Source organism: Rhinolophus sinicus, linkage group LG05 (genome assembly GCF_036562045.2).
Source record: "Rhinolophus sinicus isolate RSC01 linkage group LG05, ASM3656204v1, whole genome shotgun sequence".
Lineage (NCBI taxonomy): Eukaryota > Metazoa > Chordata > Mammalia > Chiroptera > Rhinolophidae > Rhinolophus > Rhinolophus sinicus.
The window spans coordinates 88,985,427-89,011,425 of record NC_133755.1 but is presented as its reverse complement, the minus strand read 5'-3'; the positions used below and the strand labels follow the sequence as shown (position 1 = coordinate 89,011,425).

The following is a 25,999-nucleotide window of genomic DNA, read 5'->3' as shown; positions in this document are numbered from 1 at the left end:
GCAAGTCAAAATTTATACGTGGATTTTCAATTGTGCTGGGGTCAGTACCCTAAACCCCCCATTGTTCAAGGGTCAACTGTACAGTACACACTTTCCTGGGCCTTGCTTGAGCATAGAGGCCTGGAGGCCCCTACCCTCAGAGGCGCCAGGACTCACCTTTGGTTTCAACAGCTTGGACAGACTCCTTTCCTTCTCTCCAACTATCCAGGTCCCCATGTCTGGGTTAGAATAACCCCTTTTCTGGTCCTAAGCCCCAGTACCGACAGTACACACGTGGGCATGCATGCAGCCATCAACAGTCCTACCCGAGCAGCTCCATGCCATCCCACACATGCACGTACACACACCCCTAAGGTAGGAAGGTAGCCCCCACGGAGACATAGGTGATGGGCCCAGGGCATCTGGGAGAATGTCTCCAATGGGGGTGGCCAAGGTAAAAGTGCCCTGCAGCAGGACTCCTCATCTGGGGAGGCAAGCTACTCCCTGCTGAGAACGTGCGGCAGGACCTTGTATTTCAAACCCGGGCAGGGACTGAGGCAAGTTGTGACTTCGGGAGAAAACAGAATGATGGAGCGACCTGGCCTGAAAGAAAATACCAGAGAATGCCCAGGTGATGAATGGAAGAGGGGGACAGGGAGAGCAGAGGAAAGCCCTGGTGATAAGCCTGGTGGCTGATGCTACCCCCTTCTTCTTACAAGCCCACACACTCAGCCCACTCACACTCGCATAAAGCACCCCTCCAGAGGCCCCCACTGTGCGACTTGTGCCTCCTGCTCCCCAGAGAAATCTTTCCGCATTTAATCCCTCCCCCCTCACCTAGTGACAAACGCAGGGCCCGGTGTATAGAGGACGTTTAATATTTCTGTGCTGGTCAAACGGAACACAGGTGGGGAGTACACAGGGGAGGGGGCGAGGGCCCCCTGCCTCTCGGGAGGGGTGGCTTGTGAAGGGGTGTTATGTGGGGGTTTCTTGGGAAATAGTCCAAGGATTCTTCTCAGCAAAGGGGCCTGGCCTGGTGTGTCACGAGCACCCAGCACACCCAGGCCTTGGCCTCAAGTTGGGGTCCCCCATAGGGGGTCTGTGGAGAGGCTCACTTTGTCCAGCTTCTTTGCTGGAATCCACACTCCCAGCGTGATGGGGAATTGGTCCTAGAGAGGGGTCTGGAGAGCCCCCAGGAAGCAGCCCAGGGTTGGGAGTAGGGCTCACATGCCCACTGCCTGCGGGGATGTGGGAGCTGAGCCCACTCCTCTCCCTGCCCTGTTTCCTTCTCCCAGGCTGGGCAAGAGCAAAGAGGAGGCGAGCAGGGCCCCAGCCCCTTACTGAGTCTCAGGGTCCTCAGGGTGCAGTGGAGAAGGGGTGGAGAGAGAGGGTCTTGGCCACCAACAGACACTGTAAACTTTGGTTTAAAACAATAACTTAAGTGGAGGGAGGGCTTCCAGCCTGGGGCGAGGGTAGGGAGCAGGAGCAGCGGGTGTAGGAGGCAATAAAGGAAAAAGCCAACAAAAAGTTTTGGTTTTTGCTTCCGGCATAAGAAAGGTCTTTGGTCATCCGTTTAACTGGGGGGACAGGGAAGGGAGGGTGAGGAGGACTGCAATAGGGGACCTATAGGCTGGGGGCGGGGGTCACCTGTTGGGTCACATCAGCCGCCAAATGAATCCCTCACCCGCCCCTCAAACCTGCTTTCAGCCTGGCCTTTATCCTTCTGTGACTGAGGCAGGCTGCTTCGGGCAGCCCTGGCACCACCTCTGCCCCACCTCTAGCCTCCAGGGTAGCTGGGCTCCCTTCAGTGGCTCCAGCTCCATTAGTCCGCCTGGCACAGACCTCTGTGGAGGGGGCGGGCACTGGGCCTCTTCCTGTGCTCCCTGGAGTTCAGGGCAGCCAGAGGGGCATCCAGCAAATGGGGTGGAGGCCCAGTTCAGCCTGGGTCCCATCTTAGGTCGGGAGCAGGGCTGGAGCCGGGTGGCCCGGCTCCCATGGACACCACAGGGCACACAGCTTGTGCCACCCCAGCTGTGGATTTCGGGTGGGCACAGCGGCGGGGAATCCTTTCTTCTGGGGATGGTTGGAAACTTCAGTTCCTCCACCCAGGCCAGGGCAGGGGTAGGAGTCAAGGGTGGAGAATTATTTCTTCACAGTATGGAAAAGAAGGTGGAAGGAGCACAAATTAGGGAAGTGGGGCCTCTGGCCAGAAAAACACTGCCAGAGCCAGGTGCGAGGGGCCCTGGGTTTGAGAGGGGTGGCTTAGCCCCGCCTGCGGGTCTCCATGGCGCTGAGGGGCCCTGTAGGGGAGAGCTGGTGGGGGAGGAGGGCCCTGCTGCTGCTGGTGGCCTCGGAGGAGAGCGGGGTTCAGATGTAGGGAGGGTCTGAGGAGGGGCCTGGGCCCTCGGTGTCCTCTGCTGGTCCCAGACCAGGGGTTGTGTCCCCTTGGGGGCGGAACCATCCCTGCCCCAAGCGTCTGTCAGTCTGGTCACATTGGGAGTTGATGGCCCAGCCCCCCCATCTGAGTCCTGGAAGTGCCTTGAGGTTTGGGCGGGGCTGTGGAGTGGGGGGTGTATGGGGCCTGGGTTCCAGGAGGGGTCTCACCCCTGCCCTGCCTGCCCCTAGAGGCCCTTAGGAGAGTTCCTCTCCTGGCAGCTCCTCCTCCAGGTCCCGGTCTTCCGCAGGCCCTGTGGTGCTGGGGTTGGGGGGCCCCAGGGCGGGGCCGGGCCGCCTGTCTTCCTCTGCCTCGGCTGGCTCCTCTTTCACCTGCACCTGGTGGCTGTGACAGAAGGGAACACATGGGCACCCTGGCGGCTTTTCCCTGTTCCCTTTGAACACTCATTCAGAATTCTGGGGCACAGCGGGGTGTCCACTGCTTGCTTCCCCAGGATCCCATCATCCCTAAGCCACTGGGGCCTATGTCTTAGGGAGATTGATCTCCCCCAGGGATCTCTTCAAAGGAAAGGGTGTGTTGGGATGGACAGAGATTGTCTTTGGTTGGGAAGAGAGAAGACAGAGAGGAGGGGAGATGAGAGAGAATGGAGGAAAGAGGAGGAAAAAGAGAGGAGGAGGGAAACAAAAAGAAGGGGGAGAGAAGAGAAAAAGGCAGACAGGAGTGAGAAGAGAGACAGGAAGAGAAGATGTAGGGAGAAGTGGGGAGGTAAAGGCAGGAGGGGAGGACCAATGAGAAAGAAGAGGTGTTGGGGGTGACCAGATGGGGTCCCCCTGCAGTGCGATCTCCCTCCCTGGTCTATGGGCACCACGGGGGTCCATGCTGTGTGCTGCTCACCTGTACTGGGGTGGGGAGAGGCGAGGTGGGCTGCTACTGCCGTTGCTGGGGAGAGGCTCCCCGGGGGCGCCCACGTCATCATGGCTGAGGGGCAGGAGGCTGCTGGCAGAGCCAGGGTTCAGCATGCCAGGGCTGTTGAGGAGGGGGAAGCTGCTCTCGGCCAGGGCGGCCTGGAGGACACAGAGGCAGTCCTGTCAGGGGGGCTGCACCCAGTCAGGTGCTGTCCCTTCCCCACCCCTACAGAGCCTCCTGTGCGTCCTGTGTAGGTGCTGGCCCCAGGGGCCCATTTTTCTTGCCCCCCCCCGCCCCCGCTGCCACCCCCCAGCCCAGACTCAGCCTTCTGGAAAACCACAGCCCCTCCCAAGGCCAGGGTTCTGACCCAGACCTCCTCCCTCCCAGCTTTCCTGGGAATCGGGCCCTGATTTATCCCTTCCTAGGGGACAGAGGACTCCCAGATTGACAAGCCAGGGAAGGGGACCTGTTGGTTACGCCAACCTCTCTCCTCTCTGCCCTGTCATGCCCAAGCCTAGTACTGAAAGCACAGTCGCCCTCCCCAGCTGGGGTCAGGCTGAGGGTTGGGGTTTGGGCCTCCCAGAATAGTCCTTCCCCCTCCCCCTCCTCCTAAAGATGGGCCCTCTGCAGGGCGGGTGGGGGAAGGTCTCTTGTACGTGCCAGTTGTGTGTGGAAGGGAAATAAAGCGGAAGGGAAGGGGACTGGCTGGCGGGCTCTGAGCAAGGCCGGGTCACCTGGTAGCTGGCGTTAAGTGCTCCGTAGCTGAGGCCGGAGATCATGTTCTTCACAAGGGTGGGGCTCCTGGAAGAGAGAGAAGGCAGTTTGTTCGGTTCATTCATTGACTTACTCCTCACTCATGCCTGGACCCTGACAAAGGGGCGGCTTTGTGCCAAGGGTTGTCCTGGCACATTCTCCTGAGGAGCCAGGGCAGGGCTGGTCATCATCTGCTGAGCCTTGTGTGTGCCTCATCTTATTCAATCCTCACGCTGACCTGGCACGTCAGGTACCAGCAGCCCCCTTCCCAGGTGAGGTGCTGGGGCTCTGGTTCGCGTCCAACATCTCAGAGCTGGTTAACTGGGAATAGCAGCCCCTCCCAACGTGTCTTCACATTGTGCTGCTCCAGCACTTTCTCTCCAGTCCAGATTTCCCAATATTCAGCAAGATCCGAGCTACAGCCTTGACAGTCGCGTATTTGCAAAATCCACACTTTCTTGCCATCCCAATTTTGGGACATCTAATATGCCATGTGCTCAGCCAGTCACCACGTTTCATACCTAAGGCTTTTCTGCATAGGAAGGTGTTCTGGAGTTGGGTCAGGAAAAGCAATGGTTCAAGGCTGTTCCTCTTCCACAGGGATTACGCCCAGCTTATAGAGCGTCTCAGAGAGGTTAAGAAACTGATACAAGGTCACAGAGCTGGTGAGAAGGAATTTGAACCCAGGTCTTCTGATTCCAAGTTGGTAATGAGACATGATACCAAACGTAACTGGCATGTGGGAACACTTAGAAGGGGATGGTTTTCTGTCCCTTTTCCAGGTCCAGACCCTGCCCCAGTGCCCACAAATGCCTGAGGATGGAGAGGCTCTTGTCTGGGGAGAAGGAATCTTTGACAGGAACTGGTAACCACAGAGCTATCCATCTAACTTGCCTCAGACTTCGTGCTCCCTTCCCTGAGGCCTCAGGGCCAAGAGGCACAGGCAAAGGGTGGTCTGTGTGTGAGGTGTTTGGGGCGAAGGGCACTGGTGCTGGGAGGGAAGCCCAAAGAGGAGGTTTTGACCCTCCTGCAGGTTCCTCAGTTTCCCCTGAAAATGCTGCGTGGTTAAGCAGAACACAAAAATTGGCAAGTCAGAGAACCAGCTCTGCCACAAATCTGCTCTGCCCTCCCTGCAGCCCCTGGCCCTCCGGGCCTCCTCTCCCTGTAAAATGAAGAGGTGGCACCTGGGGATCTCAGAGGTTGGTTCATCCCGTGATAAAATGGGGGAGAGCGGCCCTAGGGAAGGCAGCTCCTTCACCAATAACCACAATGGCTGGCATTTGCCCAGGTCCCAGCTCTGGCCATGGCTACTTTGGGCCTCTGTCTCCTTCTAGTGCCAGGTCCCCTTCAGCTGTTTCCCTCTGTCAGGACAGAACAAGACATAAACGTCCTTTTTCCAATCTGTCACTTCCAGGTTCCAGTCTGCCTTGTGTCCCTCCACTCCTTTTCTCCCTGCCTCACCCCCAAAGTGGGAAGGATTTGGTGCACAGGAGTGCCCTGGAGAGGCAAGGGGGTGACCCGGCCCACATCCCGGTGGGTGCACCCCACCCAGGTCTGGCCCCACACCTACCCCGTCATCTTTGGCGGTCTCCGCTTCTGATACTCCCGCTCGTCCACAGTCCACACGGCACCTTTGACGTTCTCCACACGCACGAAGCACTTGTGCAGGCTGAGGTTGTGCCGCACGGCATTCTGGAGGTGCAGTGACAAGCGGCAGACGCTCAGAGGCAGCCTGCTCGGCCCCTCCTCTGCTCAGGTGAGCACACACAGGAAAGTCCCACCTTGTCCCACTTTCCCCCACCCAGGAACCAGCAGAGGAGGGGCCGGCCCTGAGGAGACCCTGCCACGGGGAATGGAAGGCCCTTCTCCAGCCCTTGGAGTCAGGGGCTCCCAGCACCTTCATCACTGACAGCCCATTTTATTATCTGCCCTCCTTCCCCTCTTCCTGCCACATTCTGGAGAACTCTGTGTACCAACTACATGATATGTAGTTAGTAATACTTTGTTTTTCTATCATCATTAATCAGATGTGCAGCTGGTATTCAGGGCTTCTGATTGGCCTGAAGTCACACTCAGGCCTTGGGACTTCAGTGAGCCTGGGACACTTTATCTTAGGTGCTCATAGAATTCCCATCAAGCTTTGAAAAGTTTTGGGGATAATGCCGGAACTCACTGCAACCGCCCTCCATGTCTAGGAGTGTGGAAGCCATGGCTTTGAGCTGTGCCTCAGAACAGGCAGCTGAGAGCATGAGGTATACAGTAGAGGCCTAATACATACTTATTGAAATAAAGTGGGAGAAAGGAGAGCGTGGGCTTAGTAGCAGTAAGGCAGGAAGAGAAAAAAGAGGAAAAGTCACCTTGTCGCTCCCACCTCCTCCTGGCAGGATAACTGCAGGAATTGAGGCCATCTGGTTTGTAGGACATTTGGGTGAGGGTGGGGTGCGTGGCCCAATTCATGCCCCCAAGGAGCCTGAGCTAGGGCCCCAATCCCCTCCCTCCCCCCACCATGTCCCTCAGTCCTGTCCCTGCACTCGTCTCTCTAAGCTTCACCCACCCAGCTGTCCCTGTCCCTGTTACCTGTCCTCCCTCTGCCTCCCCCTTCTTGTCCCCATCTTGTCTCCTCTTTACATTTCTAAATGGGGAAGAAAGCAGGCAGGGCGGGCAGCCCGTGCCCCTAGAGATCCCCTCTCCCTCTCTCCCTTCCAACTCTTGCCACTTGCAACTGGCCCGATTTCATTACCAATTTTAATTTGCCTCTAATTAAATCCTGTGTATTTTTCCGACTCGCTTGCTAATCCACGAGGGAGGCGGGCGGCTGGAGTGGAATCTCTTGGAGCGATAATTACAAAGGGCCTAATCACGCCGGGGCTCCTGCCTCGGAATAAATTTGCCCGCATTACGGGGCTCCGATCCTCCGCTTTGCAAATGAGAATGACCCCAATTTCCGAGGATGGCCTCACCGGGGCTTTTTTCCCTCATTTCGAAGCCTGATTCGTGATGAGAGACTAATTCGTTACGCTGAAACATTAACGGCAATTTAAGGGGTCTGGCGGGGGCTTCGTAAACAAAAGGAAGGGCCCACAACACAGGCCCTGGAAGGGGATGGACAGGGGGAGGGCTAGTGAGGACCATCGGCTCGGCAGATGGCGGTTCTGTCCCCTGGATGAACAGCAGCTGGCCTGGCCCACACTGGCTCCAGACCCTTCTGCCCTCGTCTGGAGTGGACAGCATCTCAGGGTGGGGGCCAGAGGGGTGAAAGAGGAGAGAGGAAATAGTTGAGCAGAGGAGGGACTTCAATGGAAGATAAATGAGTGAAAAGCGGAGATCGGAGGGAAACAGTTCGGTGTAGACAAGGTGCATTTCCCAAGTAACATGAAAGAAGCTGCAAAACTCCTGAAGGTCAAAGGGGACCTCTAGCTGGGATGCAGTCTGCTATGGCACAGCGAGGGCACAGGCAGTGAACCCAAGTGATGGAAGCGGCAGCAAAGCACTGCTAACTGGAAAGGCCACCCACTCAGTCATCCAGCCGGCTTCCCAGTGGGACTTAGGCTACGTGAGGGGAGATGAAGGTGAAGACCCCAGAGCCAGAGACACGCCACCGAGACGACCAAGGGTGGGCAACCAGTCGAAGGAGGCATGGAAGGCCAAGGGAGTGGGGCTGGGGGTGGCTTCATGACAATCATCAAGGGGTTTAAGGGGTTAAGTCACTTAAACCAGCTCCTCCTGATCTCAAGAAAGAAGAGTAAAAATTGCAGTGAGGTGGTATAGTTAAGTGAGAACAGGAAAGGAGGGTGGGTGGTGAATGGCACTCTGCCCCCCAGGAGACTGTCTTATGGACCTGAGGCACTACAACGTCACCCCTAAAAGCAGAGGATTAATATGCAATATTAAAGTAAACATAAGATAACAATCGTAATGATCTATATAGGACTCCATTGTTTACAGGACTCTATTGTTTACAAAACCTGCTATCTAAACTGGCCTGGAGGTTGGAGACGGGACCAGGTGGCCCCAGGAAGGCCCTGCTGGCTCAGAGAGAGGGCAGGACTGTGGTTGGCAGGAAATGACATCACTCACAGCCAATCAGAGCAGCTGTCCCAGCCTCATAGCCTCTCCCCCAAGCTTTAGGAATTGGGCATGGAGATATAGAAGATCACGGAACAGTCTCTACTACTGCACTGAGCACACTCCCAGAGCAGAGAGGGCAGGGCCCCGTGCACACCTCACTGGGTCCTGGACTCTTGCGGGGAGGGGGCTTCAGTGACACTTGTTGAAACCTGGTGGGATGTGGGGGAAGTTAGCCTGTTTAACTGCAGTTTCTGCACTGGCCAGCAGGGGGACTCAAGAGCCAGGCTTCCAAGTAAGGTTCTGAGACAGGGACTCCTCAGGTGTCTAACGTTCCCCACTGGGCCCAACACTCCCTTCTCCTACCCCCACCTCCCAATTTTGATAACCACTTTCCCACTCCGCTGCAAAGACCCTAATAGTTTCACCCATCAGACAGACAGATACACACAGGTGACATACAGACCATCTTGGCTATAGAGAAACAAATGGTTTAGCAACTCAGCCCACATATCTGTGTCCCATTTTTCTAGAGTCCCTCCCTTGCCTGCCTCTGGTCCCCCAGGAAAACTCTTATGGGATGAAGGCGTTGAAATGACTAATTGGATGGAGACAATTATCTTCCTGCCGCCGATGGCAGAGTTGGGGAGAGTGTGTGACTCCCTTGTTTGGGCCCCAGTGCCTCAGTCCATCCACATGTCTGGGCCTGCACCCCCCACCCCAACCCTGGGTTTCACAATGTGTGCCTTTAGTCAAGGTATCCAGACCCTTAGGGTCTCTGGTGAACGTAACCCAAGCCTCCCTACCAGGCTCAGGCATTCCAGCTCTTGGGGGCCCTACTTCACAGGGCTGGAGTCTTTGGGCGCCCATGAAGAAGCATTCGAGAGGGTGTCTTCCCAGAAAAGAAGGCAGCATGAGGCTAGAAGGCAGGGGTCTTTAAGAGGCACTTAATGAACATCCCATGGCCCCTGCAGAGGTGGGGGTGGAGGGGCACATGGCCCAGCCTGAGCTCCGGTGGGCAGGTGGGGCCATGTCTGCAGGACCACCTCTCCGAGAGGGATAATTGTTAGGCATCCTTAGTCTCAAAGGGATGTGACGTCCAAGTGTGACTGGGGCCCGGGGCTGGTGGGAGGCATGCCTCACCTTCCAGGTGGCAGTGTTTCTCCGGAAATAGGCGAACATCCTGGTGAACCAGTTGTAGATCTCGTTCAGGGTCAGCTGCCTGTCAGGAGTTTCCAGAATGGCCTGTGGGCAAGGAAGCAGCAAAGGGACCCTCAGCTTGGACCTCACAGGGTCCCAGGCCTGTGTTCTCTCCCCCAGGATCTCTCTCTTCTGCCTGGCCCCCAGCTCACCCCGTGAGCAGAGGAGACCCCTGCACATAAGCATGTGGATAAGGACCCGTGGTGCTTGCTGGTCCCGAGAAGGGCAGGCTGGTCACAGCCCAGTCAGAGACCAAGGGGAACACAAACCTCAAGGGCTATGTGCTTGTGCAAAGAGCACACGAATTTTTCTGGAGGAAAAACAGCTCCAAGGACCCGTACCCTAGAGTAGGAATGAAAGCAGTATTCTTGGGAGAGAGCTATGTCTAGGACGTGGGGGCTGTTAGGAATTTATCCAGATTTTGGCAAAGTCCCGGTCCCCACTTATGAGATGGTGTTTGGGTGTGTGGGAGACAGAAGGAGGCCAACTAACAGTGACCATAAGTCTATTAGAAAATAGTCTCATGGGTGTGTGTGCACATGGAAATGAGAGAATGACGACACAGTGGGTATGAATAGCAAAAAGAAGTGTGTGTGCTCCCAGAGAAATGTCTGCGTGACCAGATGAAGCCTGTATGAGACCTACAGCTGAGCAGGGGCACTTCAGCGAGCAGGAGGGGACAACCGTGAGAGGGGAAGTTATGTTCCCTGTTCCAGGATCCTCCTGCAGGCTGGGACCCTGAGGCAGGGCTGCAGCCTGTGTGCCATTTCCCACCCACCTCTGGCTACCTTCCATGCTCACCTGGCGGATGAGGGAGGCGTAGGTGAAGGGGGGCCTGACGTCCGCATTCTTGTAAAACTCATGATTCTGGGCCAGCTCTGGGGGAGACAGGCAGATGAGGTATCCATTTGGATGGCCCAGCTTGGGAAAAAATAATGCCCCTCCCATGGCCCTTACCTGAGGAGATGGGGGAGCAGAACTTGTCACTGCTCCTCCGGCGGGCGGGGCCCCCGCTGTGCAGGGAGGCAGAGCCCAGGCCTGGAGGCCTTAGAGGGGTGACAGGGGCTGCAGCCGAGGTGGGCGGGTGCACCAGGCCATCTGGGAACGAGTCTGCTGCGGAGATGGTCACCTTGGAGAATGAGGAGGAGCCGGGGACCGGGTTCAGCTGTGAGCAATGGGGAGGGCACTGAGACCAGCTGGGTGGGTGGGGGTCCGGAGGGTCCAGGGAGTTGTGGAGGGGTGGTGGGAGGGCCACAAGGAGGGGAGAGGCACTCACTGGCTGGCTGAAGGGCTTGGGCTCGGAGGGCCGCATGTGCAGGTGGGCCATCATGGCCTGCAGCCGCTCGCTCTCCTTGGCGAGCTGCAGAGAGGGTGGAGAGGCTGGACGTGAGCAGGGGCTGTGCCCGGAGGCAGCCAGGTCTTCTTCCTCTTCCATATCCCAGCAGACACCCCAGAAAGGCCCTATTCCCACCACCACATGCCCTCCAGCCTTGGCATCCCAGTTCCCTCTGTCTCCTGCCCTCTGGCCCCTCACGTCAAGGTCAGGGCAGGGACTGCCTGCTCCGTGAAGCCCTCCCCACTTCTCCTTCAGGCTGTGTGTCCCAGGCTCAGCTTCGTCATGGTCAGGGGCCCTCTTTCTAACAGCACAACCTTTTCTCCCCATCAAGGGCAGAGGCTGTGGTTGAACAACACCCAAGTCCAGTGGCACTTGCGTGTAAGAAGGTCCTCAGGCACTCAATGGAGACACAGGAATAGATGAATGATTCAGTCACCCACATTCATCAATTCAAGAGATCTTTCACAACCACTGCCTCAAAGCAGGGCGCTCTGCTAGGTGCCAGAGGGCGGTGGGGAAATATCGACCAGCTGCCTGGCCGCCTCTCCTGAGGAGCCTCCTGAGTACTCTGTTACAGAGCTTAGACTCAGGAGCCAGACTGCCTAGGTTCTCCCTCCAGCTCTGCCACCTGCTAGCTGAGTGACCAGAACCAAGTTACTTCACCTCTCTGTGCCTGTTCTCTGTAAGATGGGGGATAGTAATAGTACCCACCACACAAGGTTGTTCAGAGGGCTACTTGAGTTACATATAGGTGAAGTATTTAGGACAGCACAAGTAAGTGCTCAGGGCATTAGCTATGAATATTATTTTTGTTGTTTGTATTAGCATGAGTCTCTTCTCTGGCCCTCTCAGCAGACACGACCCTGACCCTGGTTTACACCCTTCAAAGTCCAGCTGCCCTCACCTCAAAAGCATGGTAACTAGGCCCTAGAAAATACAAGATGCTGATTTTGGACCCTCTGGACCCCCACCCACCCAGCTGGTCTCAGACTCCCCACACCCCTGGGGCAGGGGCAGGGGATGCAGCCCTGGGGCACCTCCCCCTCTGCAGCCTCAGGCCGCACCTGGATCTCCAGCTGCTGCACCACCTGCATCTGGACGCGGCACTGCGCGGTGCTCCGGTCATCCAGGGCGTGCTCTGTGTTGAGGTGTCTTTAGGGGGAGGAGGGGGCGGAGAAGAGACAGTTGGGCCCAGCTTTCCTGCTGTTACCACCCTCCCACCCCATCCTCGAAGCCCACCCAAAGGCCTCGAAAGCAGACAGACCAAGAAATACAAAGGGAAAGGGGGGGGTAAAAAGAAGAAAAAAAAAAAAACCGGGGCCAAGGAGGAAGCTGCGTTCTCGTCACCCTCCTTTGATGTCTTTGCTAAAAATCCCAGCTACAGAGAGATCTAATTGCAAATGAACTAATTAAGTAAACCTCTGACGAAGCGTGAAAACAATTTGTTTGACCCTGATGCTGCAAGGGTCTGAGAGACAGCAGAGTTAATCAGTCAGTGACAGAGCCTGGCACGGCTGTGGCAGCTGGCCGCCTGCTGCCAGCCGCCTGTCTGCCTCCCGCCCTGCCTGTCCACCAGCCAGGCCTGTCACTAGGCCATCACTCTTGGGGGCTGAGTCTGGAAGGAGGAGAATGGGGGGAGTCCTCTCCCTTCCCTCACACCCCCACCCCGCTGGGCTGTGCATTCTGGGAATGGGGTGGGGAGGCTCCTGGTCTGGGGAATATATGCTGGGCAGGTGGGTAGGAGTGATGGGGAGTTGATTAGGGCAGAGAAGGAACTAGGTACCTGGGGGGCGGGAGACAGCAGGACAGCTGGTGGCTGAAGGCCCAAGAAGGGGCAAGCTAGGTGGCAGGCTGGGGGTGAGGGGCCCTGTAGAAAGGCTGCTGCTGGTAGGGAAGGCTGAGGGCAAAGGACAACGGGGGTGACACCTACTTGATAAACTGGCCCAGGTCTTCACACAGGGTCTCACAGCCAGGCCACTTGCACTCTCCGTGTCCATAGAGGGGGTGGGAGCCGGGTGTCTCCTCGTGGGAGGAGCTAGGAGAGGGCAGTGGTAGTCAGGGAAGCTGAAGACCCCAGCAGCCCTGGGTCCAGCCCAGCCCAGGTTCCTGCAGATGCCGTTTCTGTCCCTAACACAGGTTTCCCAGAGGCCTAGCACCATTTGGTGTGCCCTGGGAGAGGTAAGCTTCACCCCACCCTCCCAGCCCCCACCATGTGTGTCATCCCTAGGGGCCCAGGTGTGCCCCTGGGCAGGTCTGCAGTGCCCCCACCCCCACCCCAGCCTGGGCCCCGTACCTGTCTCTCCGAGGTGTGAGCACAGTGGGCTGTCCATTGGGCAAGGTGTGGTGGGAGAGCGGGGGTGAGACTTTGGGGGGGGCGGCAAACGAGGTAGCGGTGGTGGCCGTGCCAGTGAGGTCCAGCCCCTCCTGCTTGACGCTGTCCTCGGCAGGCTGCCCGGGAGCACCCTCACCCTTCCACAGCTGAGGCAGGTCCGTGGGACACACGGCTGCTGTGGCGGAAAGAGGCAAGAGGCTGGCAGAGTCTCAGGAACGTAGGGGGCCTCCCCAACTCACCCCTGGGGCAGGAGTGTGCCAGCCCTTGGGCACAGTGAGGGCTGTGGGGCTGGGCTGGGGGGCGGGGGTAGCTACTCACCTTGTGGGAGGGTCTGGAGGGGCCCGGAGGCTTGGCTGGGCTGCAGGCTGACCAGCCCCTGTCTCTGCAGGTTGAGCAGGTGTTGCTGCTGTAGCTGTTGCATTTGTAGAAGCTGCTGCTGGAAGGCCAGCTGCTTATTCCCCAGTGCCTGGTGGGGGCCCCGAGGGGGTGGGCAGAGAGATGTGCCATCAGCCTCAGGTGTGCCATCTGGCCCCCACCCTGCAGTCACCCCTTCCCAGGGCCTCTCAGCCCCCGGAGCTGTCGGTGCAGTGTCCGAAGCTGCAGCTTCTCTGCTCCCGGCCCAGCTTCCATAGGGCTGCATGCCTCCTCGCAGTAAACACACGCATGCACGCACGCACGCGCGCAACACACAGCCAGACCCAGACACGCAGCACGACGCCTCCCGCCTCCCTGCTCCCGCCTCCCTCCTGCTGCTGCTTAGCGCCTGCTCTAGCTCCCCGCACCGCAGCTGTGCAGGCCTGGGAGGGGGGGAGCTCTCATCACAATGATCGATGAGCCTGTCAGACTCCGGGGGCCACTCCCGCCTGGCAGGCACCCTTCCCACATGCCCGGGGTGCCCCCCTTCTGCTCTGAGGAGGGGGCCTTCTCCCCTCCAGCTCCTCTCCTCTCTTGCTTCTTAGATACAGAGAATCAAGGAGTCTGACGGGACTTTAAAAGATCAGCATCAGCGGGTCATCCCTGGCTCAGGGACAGTCACATCCATACTGCTGGGGGGCACTCACACTGTTCAGTCACTAGCTCTAGGTCGCACACATGCAAGCGTTCTCTTACTCTCTTGGTCCACCACCACCACCACCCCGCGCGCCCCCACCCACTCCAGGAGTCAGTTCTTTACACAGGCACTGACAAGTCAGCCTGTCAGCAAGTCTCTTCTGAGCCCCAGGATCCAAGCCTGTCCTGGGTGCTCGGGAGTCAGGGACGTCTCTGCCTGCCTGCCTGCTTGCCCTGGGGGTGGGGTGGGTAGGGGCTAACTAGTCAATAAACCCAGCCTAGAGATAATGCAGAGAATGCAGCAATTACCAGACCCTTGTGGGGGAGGCTGAGGAGCTGGGGAATGACTGGGAAGAGGCAACTCAGAGCTTGGTTGTGGTTTGGCAAGCAGGACTCGGGAGGCACGTGTCTGGGACAAGAGGGACAGGGTAGCAGGGCCTGGTATGGAAGCTCAGGAGACACTGTGGCCCAGATGGGGCAGGTGGTGTAGGCTGGAGAGTTCTCTGGATAGGGCAGGGCTGATGATTGTCAGGGACAGAAGTTGGGGCAGCTGGGGGGCAGAGCAAGTGGTTTGCTGAGCAACTAAAAGGTTCTCAGGACCAGAGTGGAGGACTGAGGAGCTGGGTCACTAAGAGACAAGCAGGTAGGAAGAGCGCATGAGAGCGAGGCAGCTGGTTATGAGCGGGGACCATCCAACATTCATATACATGTCTACAGGCACGTGCACAGAGACAACACAGGGCTCCATCTTCTGGCTCTCATTAACCCAACAACACAAGGCAAGGAGAGAAGGTCTGAAGGGGGATGAGAGGAGATGGAGAAATGTGAGCCCCCACCGCCACCTCCTCCATGCTCCCTGTTCCCCTCCCTCAGCCTTTTCTTGACTTTGCCACTACTCCCACAAGGCCATTCTCTCCGACCACCTTGGGACACCCCGGCTCTGACCAGGTGATGGGACGGGGCCCTGCACGAGCCCCTTACCTCTTTGGGTTGCTGCTTCCCAGCCTGCTGTTGGGTGAGGAGCTGCAAATGGAGCTGCTCTTGCTGCTTCTTGTAATATTCCTGCAGCTGGGGGTGGTGGTGGCAGGAGGCAGGGATAGGAGTGGGAGTAGGTTACCTCTGGCAGCGGACTGCTCACCCCCAAGCAACCCCAGCCCTGTGGTGACTGTGCTCTTGGATGCAGCAGTGGGGAGTCTTACTGGGCAGTGGGACGGAGGGCCCCACAGGGAGATGTGTGCTCTGAGAGGATGCCTGAACGGTCTGCACCAGGAAGGAGTGGAGAAGGGAGAGGGGAGTTACACTCTACACTTCCCAGCCCTCTTGGTAGGTCCCCTGATTAGGTTGAGATGCCAGGAGCCAGGGTGTTGTAGTACTTTGCCCTTTCCTGGGGTTCTGGAGATAGAGGTGGGGCCTCCGGGGAGTGTGAGGGGGCTGCTGCGGGAGAGGCCTGACCTCTGACCTCGCCCAGCTGCCCTGGAGGAACTAAGTAGGCTGGGAGCTGGGAGGCCAGTGCCTACCACCACCACCACCCTTCCCAGCTGCCCCAGGGCCAGACTCACCTGCTGGAGCATGAGTGCTTGCTGCTGCTGGAGCAAGGCCTGCAGCTGTGGGGGCGACAGGATCTGCTGCATCTGTTGTGGGGTAAGCATCTGCGGCGACATCATGGCCACTGACACGGGCACCTGTGGGATTCGGCCGTTAGCCTGCTGGCCTCGCCCCCACCCCAGGGAGGGCATGCACCCAAGGCCCCACCTACAATATGGCGGCGTGGCTCCAGAGTGGAGACTGCCGGGTTCAAATTCTGGCTCTGCCACCTACTAGCATGGTGTCTTTGGACAAGTGACTTGCCTCCCTGTTCTGTTTTCTTTTCTCTGACATGAAAGCAGCAACAGTGCCTACCTCTTAAGGTTGTCATGGGGACTAACGAGTTAATCCTTAGAACAGCGTCCGGCATACAGCAAGTGCTCATAAGGCTGCCTATCTTTTGGGATGCGCTCTCTCAAGTACAGGAAGATTAGACTCTAGTGGCACCAGTTGGGAGAACCCTAGCAGCATGCCCAGCACACAGCAGGCACTCACTGTGTTTGCTCTGGTGGGGTCTCCCCATCCAGGAAGGCAGCAGCTAAGCCATTCCCAACTCTTGCTCTGTCTCTTCTGAGACAGTCTGTGAGGTGGGCCTGGCCAGGAAGGCAGCCTGCAGTCATGGGGAGGATTCAACACCGTGGGCAGGAGGCCCTGGACTTTGGCCCCGTCACATACACATCACATTCTGCAGCACACCTGTCCAGATGGCATACACAGAGGCCCAGAGAGCACTGAGCGGCCATCCTTCGTGGGTATGTGTGTAGGTACAGCTAAGTGGCCAGCAGGGTGGAGAGAACCCCAGGCAGGGAGTTAGGAGGCAGGCTTCTCTTCCTAGCTCTGCACTGAACTCGCTGTGTGACCCCCAGCAAGTCACTTGCCCTCTCTGGAGTGTCAGTTTCCTCAACCATCAAAGAGAGAGAGGATTCTAAGAGATGGCTCCTTCCAGCTGGAACATGCAGGATTCTCAAAGTAGAACCGCTTTCTGTCCCCTGTCCTGGGTTTGACCTCCACAGGAGGCTCCGAGAATCTAGCTATAGGTAAAAGGTACAGGGAAAAGCAGTAACATCATTTTTTTCCCAGCCCCACCCCCCCGAAATGCCCAGGCTTGTGCAGTCATAGCCAGGGAGGCCCAAGGCACAGCACTGTCTTATCCCCTTCTGGCAGGACAGGTGCCCTGACCGGGCTACCTACCACTCCCACTACACTGAGAGCACAGACTCTTCTCTCCTCTTCTTCTCACTTCCAGGCCCTAAGATGTGCCCAGCACACAGCAGGTACTCACTACGTTTGTTCCCCTGAGCTGAAATACCTTTCCCAGTGGATCGGAGGCCCCTCTGCCAGCCCTAGGGCATGGAGGGAGGGGTGCAGGGCGGCCCAGTCAGGGAGACATGTCCTGCAGGGACTTGCCTTGTGCAGGATGTGACAGGTTAGGTCCCCAGGGGACGCATGGCCCCTGTCATCTCCCCCCAACCCCATGGGTGGGGCAGCGGAGGAGGAGTTGGTTCCTTTTGGGATCCTTGGCAGAGGCAGGCCGCAGCCTCAAGCCGCCAATTAGGGAATCCCCAGGTAAAGGAGCAGTGAATCCAGGGACACGGGAAGTTCCACTGCCCCCAGCTCTTCTCACCCAGCTAGTGGCTGAGCCCAGCCCTGGGCTTTCCCCCTTCCCCTAGCGTCTCTGTGCCCACATCCCTGGGAGGGGCAACCCCTGGTTCTTTAGCCATGGACATCCCTGGGAAGGAAGGCTCCAAGGGGCCTCTGCAGAGGAGCCGGAAGCGGCAGGGTTGGGATTCAAGGCCAGGTCTGTGTCCTCCATGGTTCCTGGCGTTTCCACGTCTCACAATGCCTGCCCCACCCTGGAGCAGGTCTTGAGAAGGGTTTCGGAGAGTGTGTGGACACTAAACCATCCAGGGAGCTGAAGAGTGGATGGGGCTGCAGATCCCAAAGGCCAACCGCCCTCTTTCCACTGTGTCGGAGGACACTCCGGAAAGCCAGGCTGCAAGGGTGTTCTGGTCCCTCTCAGAGGGACCTCGGGGACGGGGCGGGCAGTGGCACAGACCCACTCCCCCTGAAGAGAGAGCTGCCCGAGTCCTTTGTTGGGTAACCCAGGCAGGTGGGCTGCTCAACTGTCCTTTCTTTCCTCCTCCCGTGAGGATGCCCAGAGTGGGGGTACAGAGGTCAGAGCCCTGGATTTCTGACTCAGGTGACCTAAGTTCTTGTCCCCGACGTTGACCATTCTTTGAAATCACCAAGCCTTACTTTCTCTATCTGCTCACCAGGGTTTGGCACACCTGCCTGCCCCACCTCACAGGGCAAAAGGCTGTGGATTATGTGCCAGGCAGTTGGCTGGCCCTTAATGAGTATGATCTCCCTGAATCTTCACAGCAACGCTGGGAGGAGGGTATCATCACTGTTACCATTTTACAGATGAGAAAACTGAGGCCTAGAAGTTAAACAATCTTCCCTACCCTCAAAGGGACAAGGGGAGAAGAGGTAAGTGAAAGTGATTTGTACGCCATTAAATTCTTTACAAATGTGTAACAACATACTTTTAAAAACATTTTGGATTTTCCTTTTCTCCTCTTTTCTAGTCTCCTCCTTTCCCTCTCCCTTCTCCACTGTTAGGTGCTCCAAGGGCCCCAGAGGGCACTGGGTGGCCAAGGTCACTTAGAAGAAAGGCAGTGGGCCTCCCACTCTCCACACAGCGAGAGCTACACCAGAGAGGCACTCAGCCCACAGCAGGTAAGACAGAGACCAGACACCCAGATCTTTCCAGGTACTAGGAGTGAGTCACTGCAAGTGGCATGCAAGAAAGGATGTGGCATTTCCTTCCTTGGGGCTTTCCTACTTGGAGGCAGGGGAATGGAGGAGATGACCTTGGAACACCTCCCTGGCCCCACTGTTCCAGCCAAGTGGCCAAACAGCTGGCTGGAGAGGCGGCTACAGAGGTAGATCTGGATGGATTCCCTTGTGTGTACTTGTCTCTAAGGTGGCCCTGTGGGGTCAATAAAGGTCAGCAAGGTGGCTGCCACATGCTGATCTCCTGGGCTGGCTGACCCATCTACTACCCCCAACGCCCCTTGGGGTTCCGAGCACTGAGCTGGAGCTCCCCTGGTGTCCCCACTGACCCCTCACCGGGCCGGGATGTGTTGGATGGACACTGCTGACTACTCAGCTCAGCAAAGCCCGCAGCTCACCACCTGGAGCGCGGCCAGGGCAGCCACATGCTCAGTAAGGGCTCGGCAGTGTGAGCTCTGGGCTAAATGCTGACAGCTGCCTCCAGGCCCTCCCCCAGGGGCCCTGCTCGGGCCTGGACCCCTCCACCCACCATAAATACAGTGTGCTGGGCTCCATGGCCTGACTGGGAACAGCGATGGTGCCCGACATAGAGGGAGCTTGTTTGGGAGCTGAGGATTGGGATGGATATAATTTGGTGCCAGTCAAGGACCTAAACTCAACCTCTGAAGTATGGGGTCTGGGGTTCCTGGACTAGGCCAGAGCTCAGTTTAGGTTAAACTCCCTGCATATGACCAGGAGTCCTTAGACTGCTGCTGGGCTGGAGCTACTACAGCAATAATGATCGTGGTGGGACACTAAGAAGAACTTCTAGAAATGCCAAAAGAGGAAGCCTCAGGGGGGCTAAGGAGATGAGACAAAGGCTGGGCAGAGCTAAGGGGTCTGGCCTTAGCACCCCTCTGCCTAAAGCCCCAGCTACTTGTGCCGTCTTCTGTAACTATCCCCTCCCTACCTGGGGTCCAGGCCTGAGCACAAACCAGGCAACCCCTAGGCTGCAGCTGGAGACCTAACACGGTTTTAGAAACTCTTCTGAAGCTGGCTCTATGGAAGGGATGGTGAACATGGCTGCGAGGTGAGTGGGCAGGCAATCCTACCTAGAGTTGGGGAGCAGAGTAGTGTCCTGTGGGGGCCACTGGGAAAGGGGCTGCCATTGATCTCCCTTCATTACCCATTTCACTTAAGCTCCAAATCAATAAAATGCACTTTTCTACTTGCTCTCCCGTATTCCCCATCAGCCTCGAGCTCACAGAAAAAGCTGTCTCTGGCCTTGGACCCCATTTGGGGACAGAACCCCACCTCCTTGGAGATTGTGAACTTGAAGGTGGGAATAAAAGGCAAGGAAGGTACCGAGGGTTCGAAGAGAAGAAAGGTCAACAGTCAGGGCTCCAGGCTCCTGGGGAAAAGTTCAGACGTGGCCCCAAAAACCCCCACCACTCTGAGCCCAGGGCTCTGTTCCTATGGACTGCTAGTGTTCTTCACTACTGTGCCAGGCACACAGCCAGTGAGAGTGCTGGAGCTAGTTGTTTGGGTTCAAATCCTGGCTCTGCCCCTTATTAGCTGTGTGACTTTGGACAAGTTACTTCACCTCTCTGGGCCTCAGTAGCCTCATCTGCAACATGAGGCTAATAATAGTATCTACCTTATAGGACTGTGAGGATAAAATGAGATGATATTTGTAAAGCACTTAGTGTCTGCCCCATGATAAGCACTCTGTAAATATCAATTGTTAGTTTAAGAAGTACTGATTGAGTCCTTATTGAAAGAGTGAATGAACGAATTATTGGGAGGTGGAGACAAGAAGAGTGAAAGCCTGAGAAAAGAATCATTTTATCCCTTCCTCCGACCTAAACCTCTGCCTCTCATTCTAGGCCATCCAGGGACCTCATTCGTTTTAGAGGAGGGCGTCTCCTAAGGCAGATGCCATAGCCTCTCTCCCTCACGCATCACTTCAGACCTCCGACCCCTCACAGCCAGCCACAAAGTGCGTCCTGATGCCTGATCTCCGTCCCTCCAAGTCCCATCAAGCTCCTTTCTCACTCGGGGTCAAGCAGGCTCTTTCTGGGTTGGGGGCAACATTCCTGCTCCCCAGCCTACCTCTTAGGCTGGGGAAGGTTAAGAGCAGTAGCCTGAGGATCACTTTTCAGACCCAGGGAGTATGTGTGTGTGTGTGTGGGGGGGGGTCCCTCTAATTCAAAGAGCCCCAGTCCTGACACCAAGTGGGTGTGAGAACTTTCTCTTCTTCCCATTAGTGGCTTCCCAGACTTTGTCCTCCCCTCCCCCACAGAGGCCACCACCCCTCTCAGCCCAACTCCCTCCCCTTGAGGGCTGTTTCATCAGGTTTGAGACTAAAGAGACGGCTACTGTTAAGGCCCAACTAACTGATGGGCACCTTGAATTTCTTCAAAGTGCTTTCTGAACATAAGCTTGTTTTACATAAAAACTGGGTACTTCTCTGACACGCTGCACCCCATTCTGCCCTCTTCTTCACTTCCCTCAGCACCCAGCCCCCCAGACTCCAGAGCTGCATGCTCAGGATCGTGTTCAGCCTTCCTCCCTTAGATAAACTTCCTTTCAAAGCCCAGCTTAATCCTCTCCCCAATTTCAAGCCTCCCCACTGCTATGGTGGGGGGAAGCTAGGAAGTTTGGCTGCTGGGCCAAGGGGGAGGAGAGCAGGGAGGACAGCGGGCTCCGGAGCTGTGACCCACCCCGACTCAGACTCCAGATTCTCCCAAGTTCTTTGTGACACAAAAGGTAAACAGAAGGCCTGGCTTACTCCCGCCCACCCCCCACAGATCTCCCCTCCCCCAGCCAGCCAGATGGGCCAGCAGGCTGGGGGGAAGAGGGGGGGAAAGGGCAGATTGTGCAAAGGAAAACAAAAGAGACAGAGAGACATCAAGAGACAGGAAACACCAGGAGACAGAGAGAATTAGTGGGTGAGAGATAAGGGAGGGAAGCATGGTGACCTCAGCAACTGGGAGAGCCTGGGAGGGGAGTAGAGAGAGCGACAGGCGGGCTGACCACACGGGGATGGAGAAACAGAAACCTGAGAAGTGACCCTGAGGCCAAGGAAGAGGAAGCCAGCAGAGGGACAGAGACAGAGAGAGCCCAGCGTAGACTCAAACTTAGAGACAAAGAGGCCAAGCAGAGGAAGGCCTGAGGGATCAGGTGGAAATGAGAGAGAAAGTAGAAGTTTCTTCACCCCACCCCTGCAGTGAGTGCATTTCCCTCTGGACAGCTGCCCATTTTCTGGTAGTGGGGAGGGGCCAGAGCAATTCTCCCACTGGCCCTTCCCCTCCCTTGGTTTGCTAAGCCCACCCTGCGACCAGGCCCCAGCCCAGCCAGCCCCCAACCTGCCAGGTGCCCTCCTCACCTGCACCGCAGAGGCTGACTGCTTGCTGTCATTGTTCCCTGGGGAGCTCAGGCCAGAGGCCTGCTGTAGCAGGAACTGCCGGGCCACCTGGAGAGCCTGCAAGACAGGGTGAGTCAGTGGGCCTGTCCCAGCAACTGGGGGCTGCAAGGCAGAGCAGTGAGTGTGGACCCAGGATTCGGGGAGTTTGGGGCAGTATAGGGGAGGAGATCAGGGTAAGGCAGAAGGTCTTGGGGGTGAGGCTCCTGGGGTCCACTTGGGCTTGGGGGTAAGGAGAAAGGTAGGAGCTGGTAGGGTTTGGGGAGTCCGAGCCTGTAGGGACTCACTCGAGACCTGGTGAGGTTTGCTGCGCTCCATGGGGTTAGCAAATGGAAGGGTCCGTGGTGAAACAAGGGGGTGGACTCAGGGCATTAATCATAGGTACTATCTGTCAAGCATCTATGTGTCAGGCAGGAAAAACTACCCTCTTCCCTTCAAGTTCTTCTGGCTGGACAAATAATCAAATTAACACAAGACTGATGAGCAGGAGAAAAACATGTAAAACTGAGTAACACCAATACTGCCTGCATACATGGGAGAGACCCAGGAACAGAGTAACTCGCCAAAATGGAGGAAGCCATCACTTAAATACTTCCTTTAGTTAAAGACAAAAGATGACTTTGGGAGTGTCGAGTAGGTTCCCGGAGGTGACTAGGAAAAGCACAGTAAGTAAGGGGAAGGTTGTTATGCAGATTTAAGCCCAAGCCTTCTCCAAGGATAGTGAAGGCAGGCCAGGTACAGTGAGGGAAGCACCCTTACAGATGGAGAGCTCCCTCACAAACGTAAATGTCTTTTACAAAGGGTACCTTCTGCTTGGTTTTCAGAGCTTCTCCCTGGTTTGCCCTTTCTTAAAATCAAACAGCCTACAATAATCAATACCCCAAAGCAACATGTTTTCGGGTGGCAAACTGTTCCCTGTCACAGGCAAGATCTCATTTCATCCTTTCCTGGGAGGCTGGGAGGTAGGGATTAGCAGCCCCATTTCACAGCTGAGGGAACGGTCTCCAGGAGGTTAAGTAACATGTCCAAGATCACACAGCCAGGTTTCAGAGGCAGGATTTGAGCCCAGGAAGCTGGGCTCCAAGGCCATGTGCCTTACTAGATGGTGGGTCTGGGGGCCAAGGGTACCCCTCACTCGGAATCCAGAATCCGAGCACACAGCTGGGGGGCGGGGCGGGGCGGAGTCCCAGGGTCTGGGTGCTGGCTTTCTGAGTCCCGGGGGTCTAGGTGCAGGGCTCTGTGGCACTGGGGGAATGTCATCAAGTCCTGAAGGCTGTGTGTGAACTATCACTTGAGCTACACTGACCTTGGTGGTCTGGACTCGGATGTCATGGTGGCTGGGACGCGACTCTGAGCCGGGGTCACAGGAGTAAGACGTGTGTGGCATTTGAAGGAAGAGTGGGTTAGGGTTAGGGTAAGAGCAGGCTCTAGCCAGACAGGAGGCCTGGGAAGTGGGCGGATAGGCTGGGAGAGATGGCAAGGAGAGTGAGGGGTCAGGAAAGAAAGTAATTCTTCATAAACTCAGCTAAGCCCTGCATCCCCCCCCACTCCAGGGCCAGTGGAGGGCTCAGAGGCAGGAGATGTGGAGACCTGTCCCCAATCCACATTCTAGGAGCACAAAACCTGCCTGCCTCCAGGTTCCTCACAGACCTCCTTGGGAGCCAGAAGAGTTGTGTCCAGGCCTTTGAAAGGGGCTCTGGCATCAGGCAGACACGGGTTTGAATCCCAGTAGGATTACCAAGCGGTGTGACGTTGGATTAGCTGTTCCATCTCTGCGTTTCAGTCTCCTGATCTGAAAAACGGTACACTACCCATTTCTGAAATACTAGGTGAATTAAAGGACCAATGTCTGGCACTTATATGGCGTTCATGAAGTGGCTGTCCCTTCTCTTCTCATACATCTCTCAACAGTTCTCCCCTTATCTCCTTCAGCCTCTCCCAACACAGCTTCCTGCCCAGTGCACCTATTAAATGGCTCGTGCCTGCCTGTGGCTCACCTGCCTTTGTCCACACACACCTGCTTGTCCCAGATGGACTTCTAACTCTCCTATCCCACCACAAGCACCGTCAGACAACACCTTGTACGATGGAATACAGACATACTCAGACCCACTGCCCCTCAGCAAACACTCCAGAAGCATCCACTGTGTACCAATATATACACCCCCCACTTCGCAGCCCTTTCCTCACCAGCATCGAGCAGCTGAGCCTCCTGAGGCGGAAACCTAGTTTACCTTAGAATGGTATCTAAACACACCATGGTGTATCTATGGGACATGTCCCCCAGCAAACCTGAAGTTCAGCTGAACATGCTCCTCACCAGCCCCCCAGACCCTAGGCCTCCCCTACACCCCACTTTTCCCCTGGACCTCACACCCTGGAGCAGTGGCCTGGGGTTTCTTCTCTTCAAGATTCACTTCAGAAAGCAGAGTCTGACCTTTCCTGTGGAAAGGGGTGGCAGGGTGGGGAGAAGGGAGGTGGGCCAGGTGGTCATCAGAAAGGACCCCCCGTCTGTCTGCTTGCTTTTAGCGACCTCCCTCCAGGTCTAATGACATGGGTTGGACAACTATTCTTTGTCCTCCAAAGGTGGAGGAGGATAGAGGGGTCAGAGGTCAGGGGGCAAGGTGAGGAAGAGGATGGCTCAGCAGAGCTGGCCAGCACAGGCCAAAGGGGACACTGGTCAGGGTGGGGAGGTAAAGCACTTAGTTCCCTGGTGAGGAGAGGGGAGCTGAAGGGAGGGGTTTCCAGGGGAAATTGGGGAGAGCCCCATGCAGTCTCCTGGTAGTGGCAGTGGCTGGGGAGTTGGATTTACTCCCCACTGACTCTCTTACTTTATGGTCCCCTGGAGCATGAAATTACAAGATTTACAGGGAAAAAATGACATGGGTTTGCAATCTTATTCCTGTGAGACCTCCCTGTGACAAGCCCTTCACTTCCCCTCCTCCCACTCTGAGCCTCTCCTCCCCCGCCTCCTACCCTCCCCTTTAGGCCAGATGAGAGAGTCAAGTAAGATCCTAGGCTGGGCCAGTCCCCTCTTCTTACTTCCCACACTTCCCCACTCACTCTTGCTTCATGTTTACTGAGCGCTTGTTGTGTGCCAGGGACCATACATGCCAGGTGCTAGGGATAGAGAGGGAAACCGCACATGGCCCTGCCGAGGGCTCACAGCTTGGGTGCTTTCATGACAATTGCCTGTTGCAGACTGAAATGGAGGTGGGCACCAGGTACCAGAACCTAGAGAAGAGCCTCCCTACCTGTGGAAATCTGGGAAGGCCTCCCAGAGGAGGTGGCATTATTGACTGGGGTCCTGAAGGGGGAGTTCCCCAGGTGGATGAGGAGGGTAAGGGTGTTCCAGGCACAGCACCCCCAGAGGAGTGACACAGCCCAGAGAGTCCAGGGATCTTGAAACTATTCCCAGGGCAGAAAATTGAGTTGTGTGGGGGGTAGTCGTAGGGAAGGCTAGAGGAGTCCACAGGGGCTCTCAGGTCTTCAGAGTCTGAACTCCTCCAGGCACTTCATTTATTCTTTCTTTCCTTCATTCATTCATGGCCACCCATCACTCACAAGCCCTGCGCTTAGAGGAGATGGGGTGGTGACAGTAGATAACACAAGGTCATTTTGCGTAATCTGCTCACAGCCCAGCCTTGAACCCATTTAGGGTGATTTGGGTACCACCTAAAAATCACCCTGTAGGTGTCCCGGGGTGGAGATGATGGGGAGACCCTAGACTTGGGGTCCAAGCTCCCCTCCCAGGATGACCTGAACATGTCACTGAAAGCTCAGTGCACTGCAGTGCTGTTCTAGAATCCACTCCCCATCCCCATCATCTGTCCATACATCCAGACTCCCAGCCAGGGACGGCGCTCCGGGACCCGGGGGTCTCTCTGGCCCAGGATGCCTTCTTCTAGGTGGTCACCCAAGGAATCAGGTAGGTCTGAGGCTTCCTAACACCCCCCTTGAGGCACATCCAACCCCGTGAAGTACGAGGTGTCAGTGTCTACACTGGTGCTGGCACTGGACTGATGTCTCACTGGACTGCCCAGCTCCGAGGTGATGGCCCCGCACCCTGACAGATCCAGCCCCATTTGCTCTGATGACGCCAACCAGGCCATAGCCTCCTTGAAACACAGATGTCACATCTGTAAGCCCCCGCCCCAGCCACCCACACACAGCAAACACGCCCGGGAAAGTCACTTTAGT

General features: G+C 56.7%; 1 protein-coding gene across 4 annotated transcripts in view; it reads right to left on the bottom strand.

Moving 5' to 3' along the window:
- Window positions 1-834: 834 nt before the first annotated feature.
- FOXP4 (forkhead box P4) overlaps window positions 835-25,999 on the bottom strand; it is a 51,391-nt gene continuing 26,226 nt past the window's right edge. Inside the window, exons 3-17 of one of the 4 annotated variants that reach the window (XM_074332902.1) lie at window positions 21,764-21,859; window positions 15,576-15,698; window positions 14,998-15,084; window positions 13,285-13,432; window positions 12,928-13,141; window positions 12,565-12,669; window positions 11,699-11,786; window positions 10,575-10,658; window positions 10,256-10,427; window positions 10,100-10,176; window positions 9,242-9,343; window positions 5,604-5,725; window positions 4,015-4,081; window positions 3,269-3,438; window positions 835-2,758 (exon numbers count right to left, since the gene is read on the bottom strand). In XM_074332902.1, the coding sequence (XP_074189003.1) occupies window positions 2,611-2,758; window positions 3,269-3,438; window positions 4,015-4,081; window positions 5,604-5,725; window positions 9,242-9,343; window positions 10,100-10,176; window positions 10,256-10,427; window positions 10,575-10,658; window positions 11,699-11,786; window positions 12,565-12,669; window positions 12,928-13,141; window positions 13,285-13,432; window positions 14,998-15,084; window positions 15,576-15,698; window positions 21,764-21,859 (1,803 nt within the window). In that variant the 3' untranslated portion in view covers window positions 835-2,610. Of the gene's footprint in view, window positions 2,759-3,268; window positions 3,439-4,014; window positions 4,082-5,603; window positions 5,726-9,241; window positions 9,344-10,099; window positions 10,177-10,255; window positions 10,464-10,574; window positions 10,659-11,698; window positions 11,787-12,564; window positions 12,670-12,927; window positions 13,142-13,284; window positions 13,433-14,997; window positions 15,085-15,575; window positions 15,699-21,763; window positions 21,860-25,999 lie in introns of all 4 variants that reach the window. The other 3 variants (XM_074332901.1, XM_074332903.1, XM_074332900.1) reach the window with 3 other exon arrangements.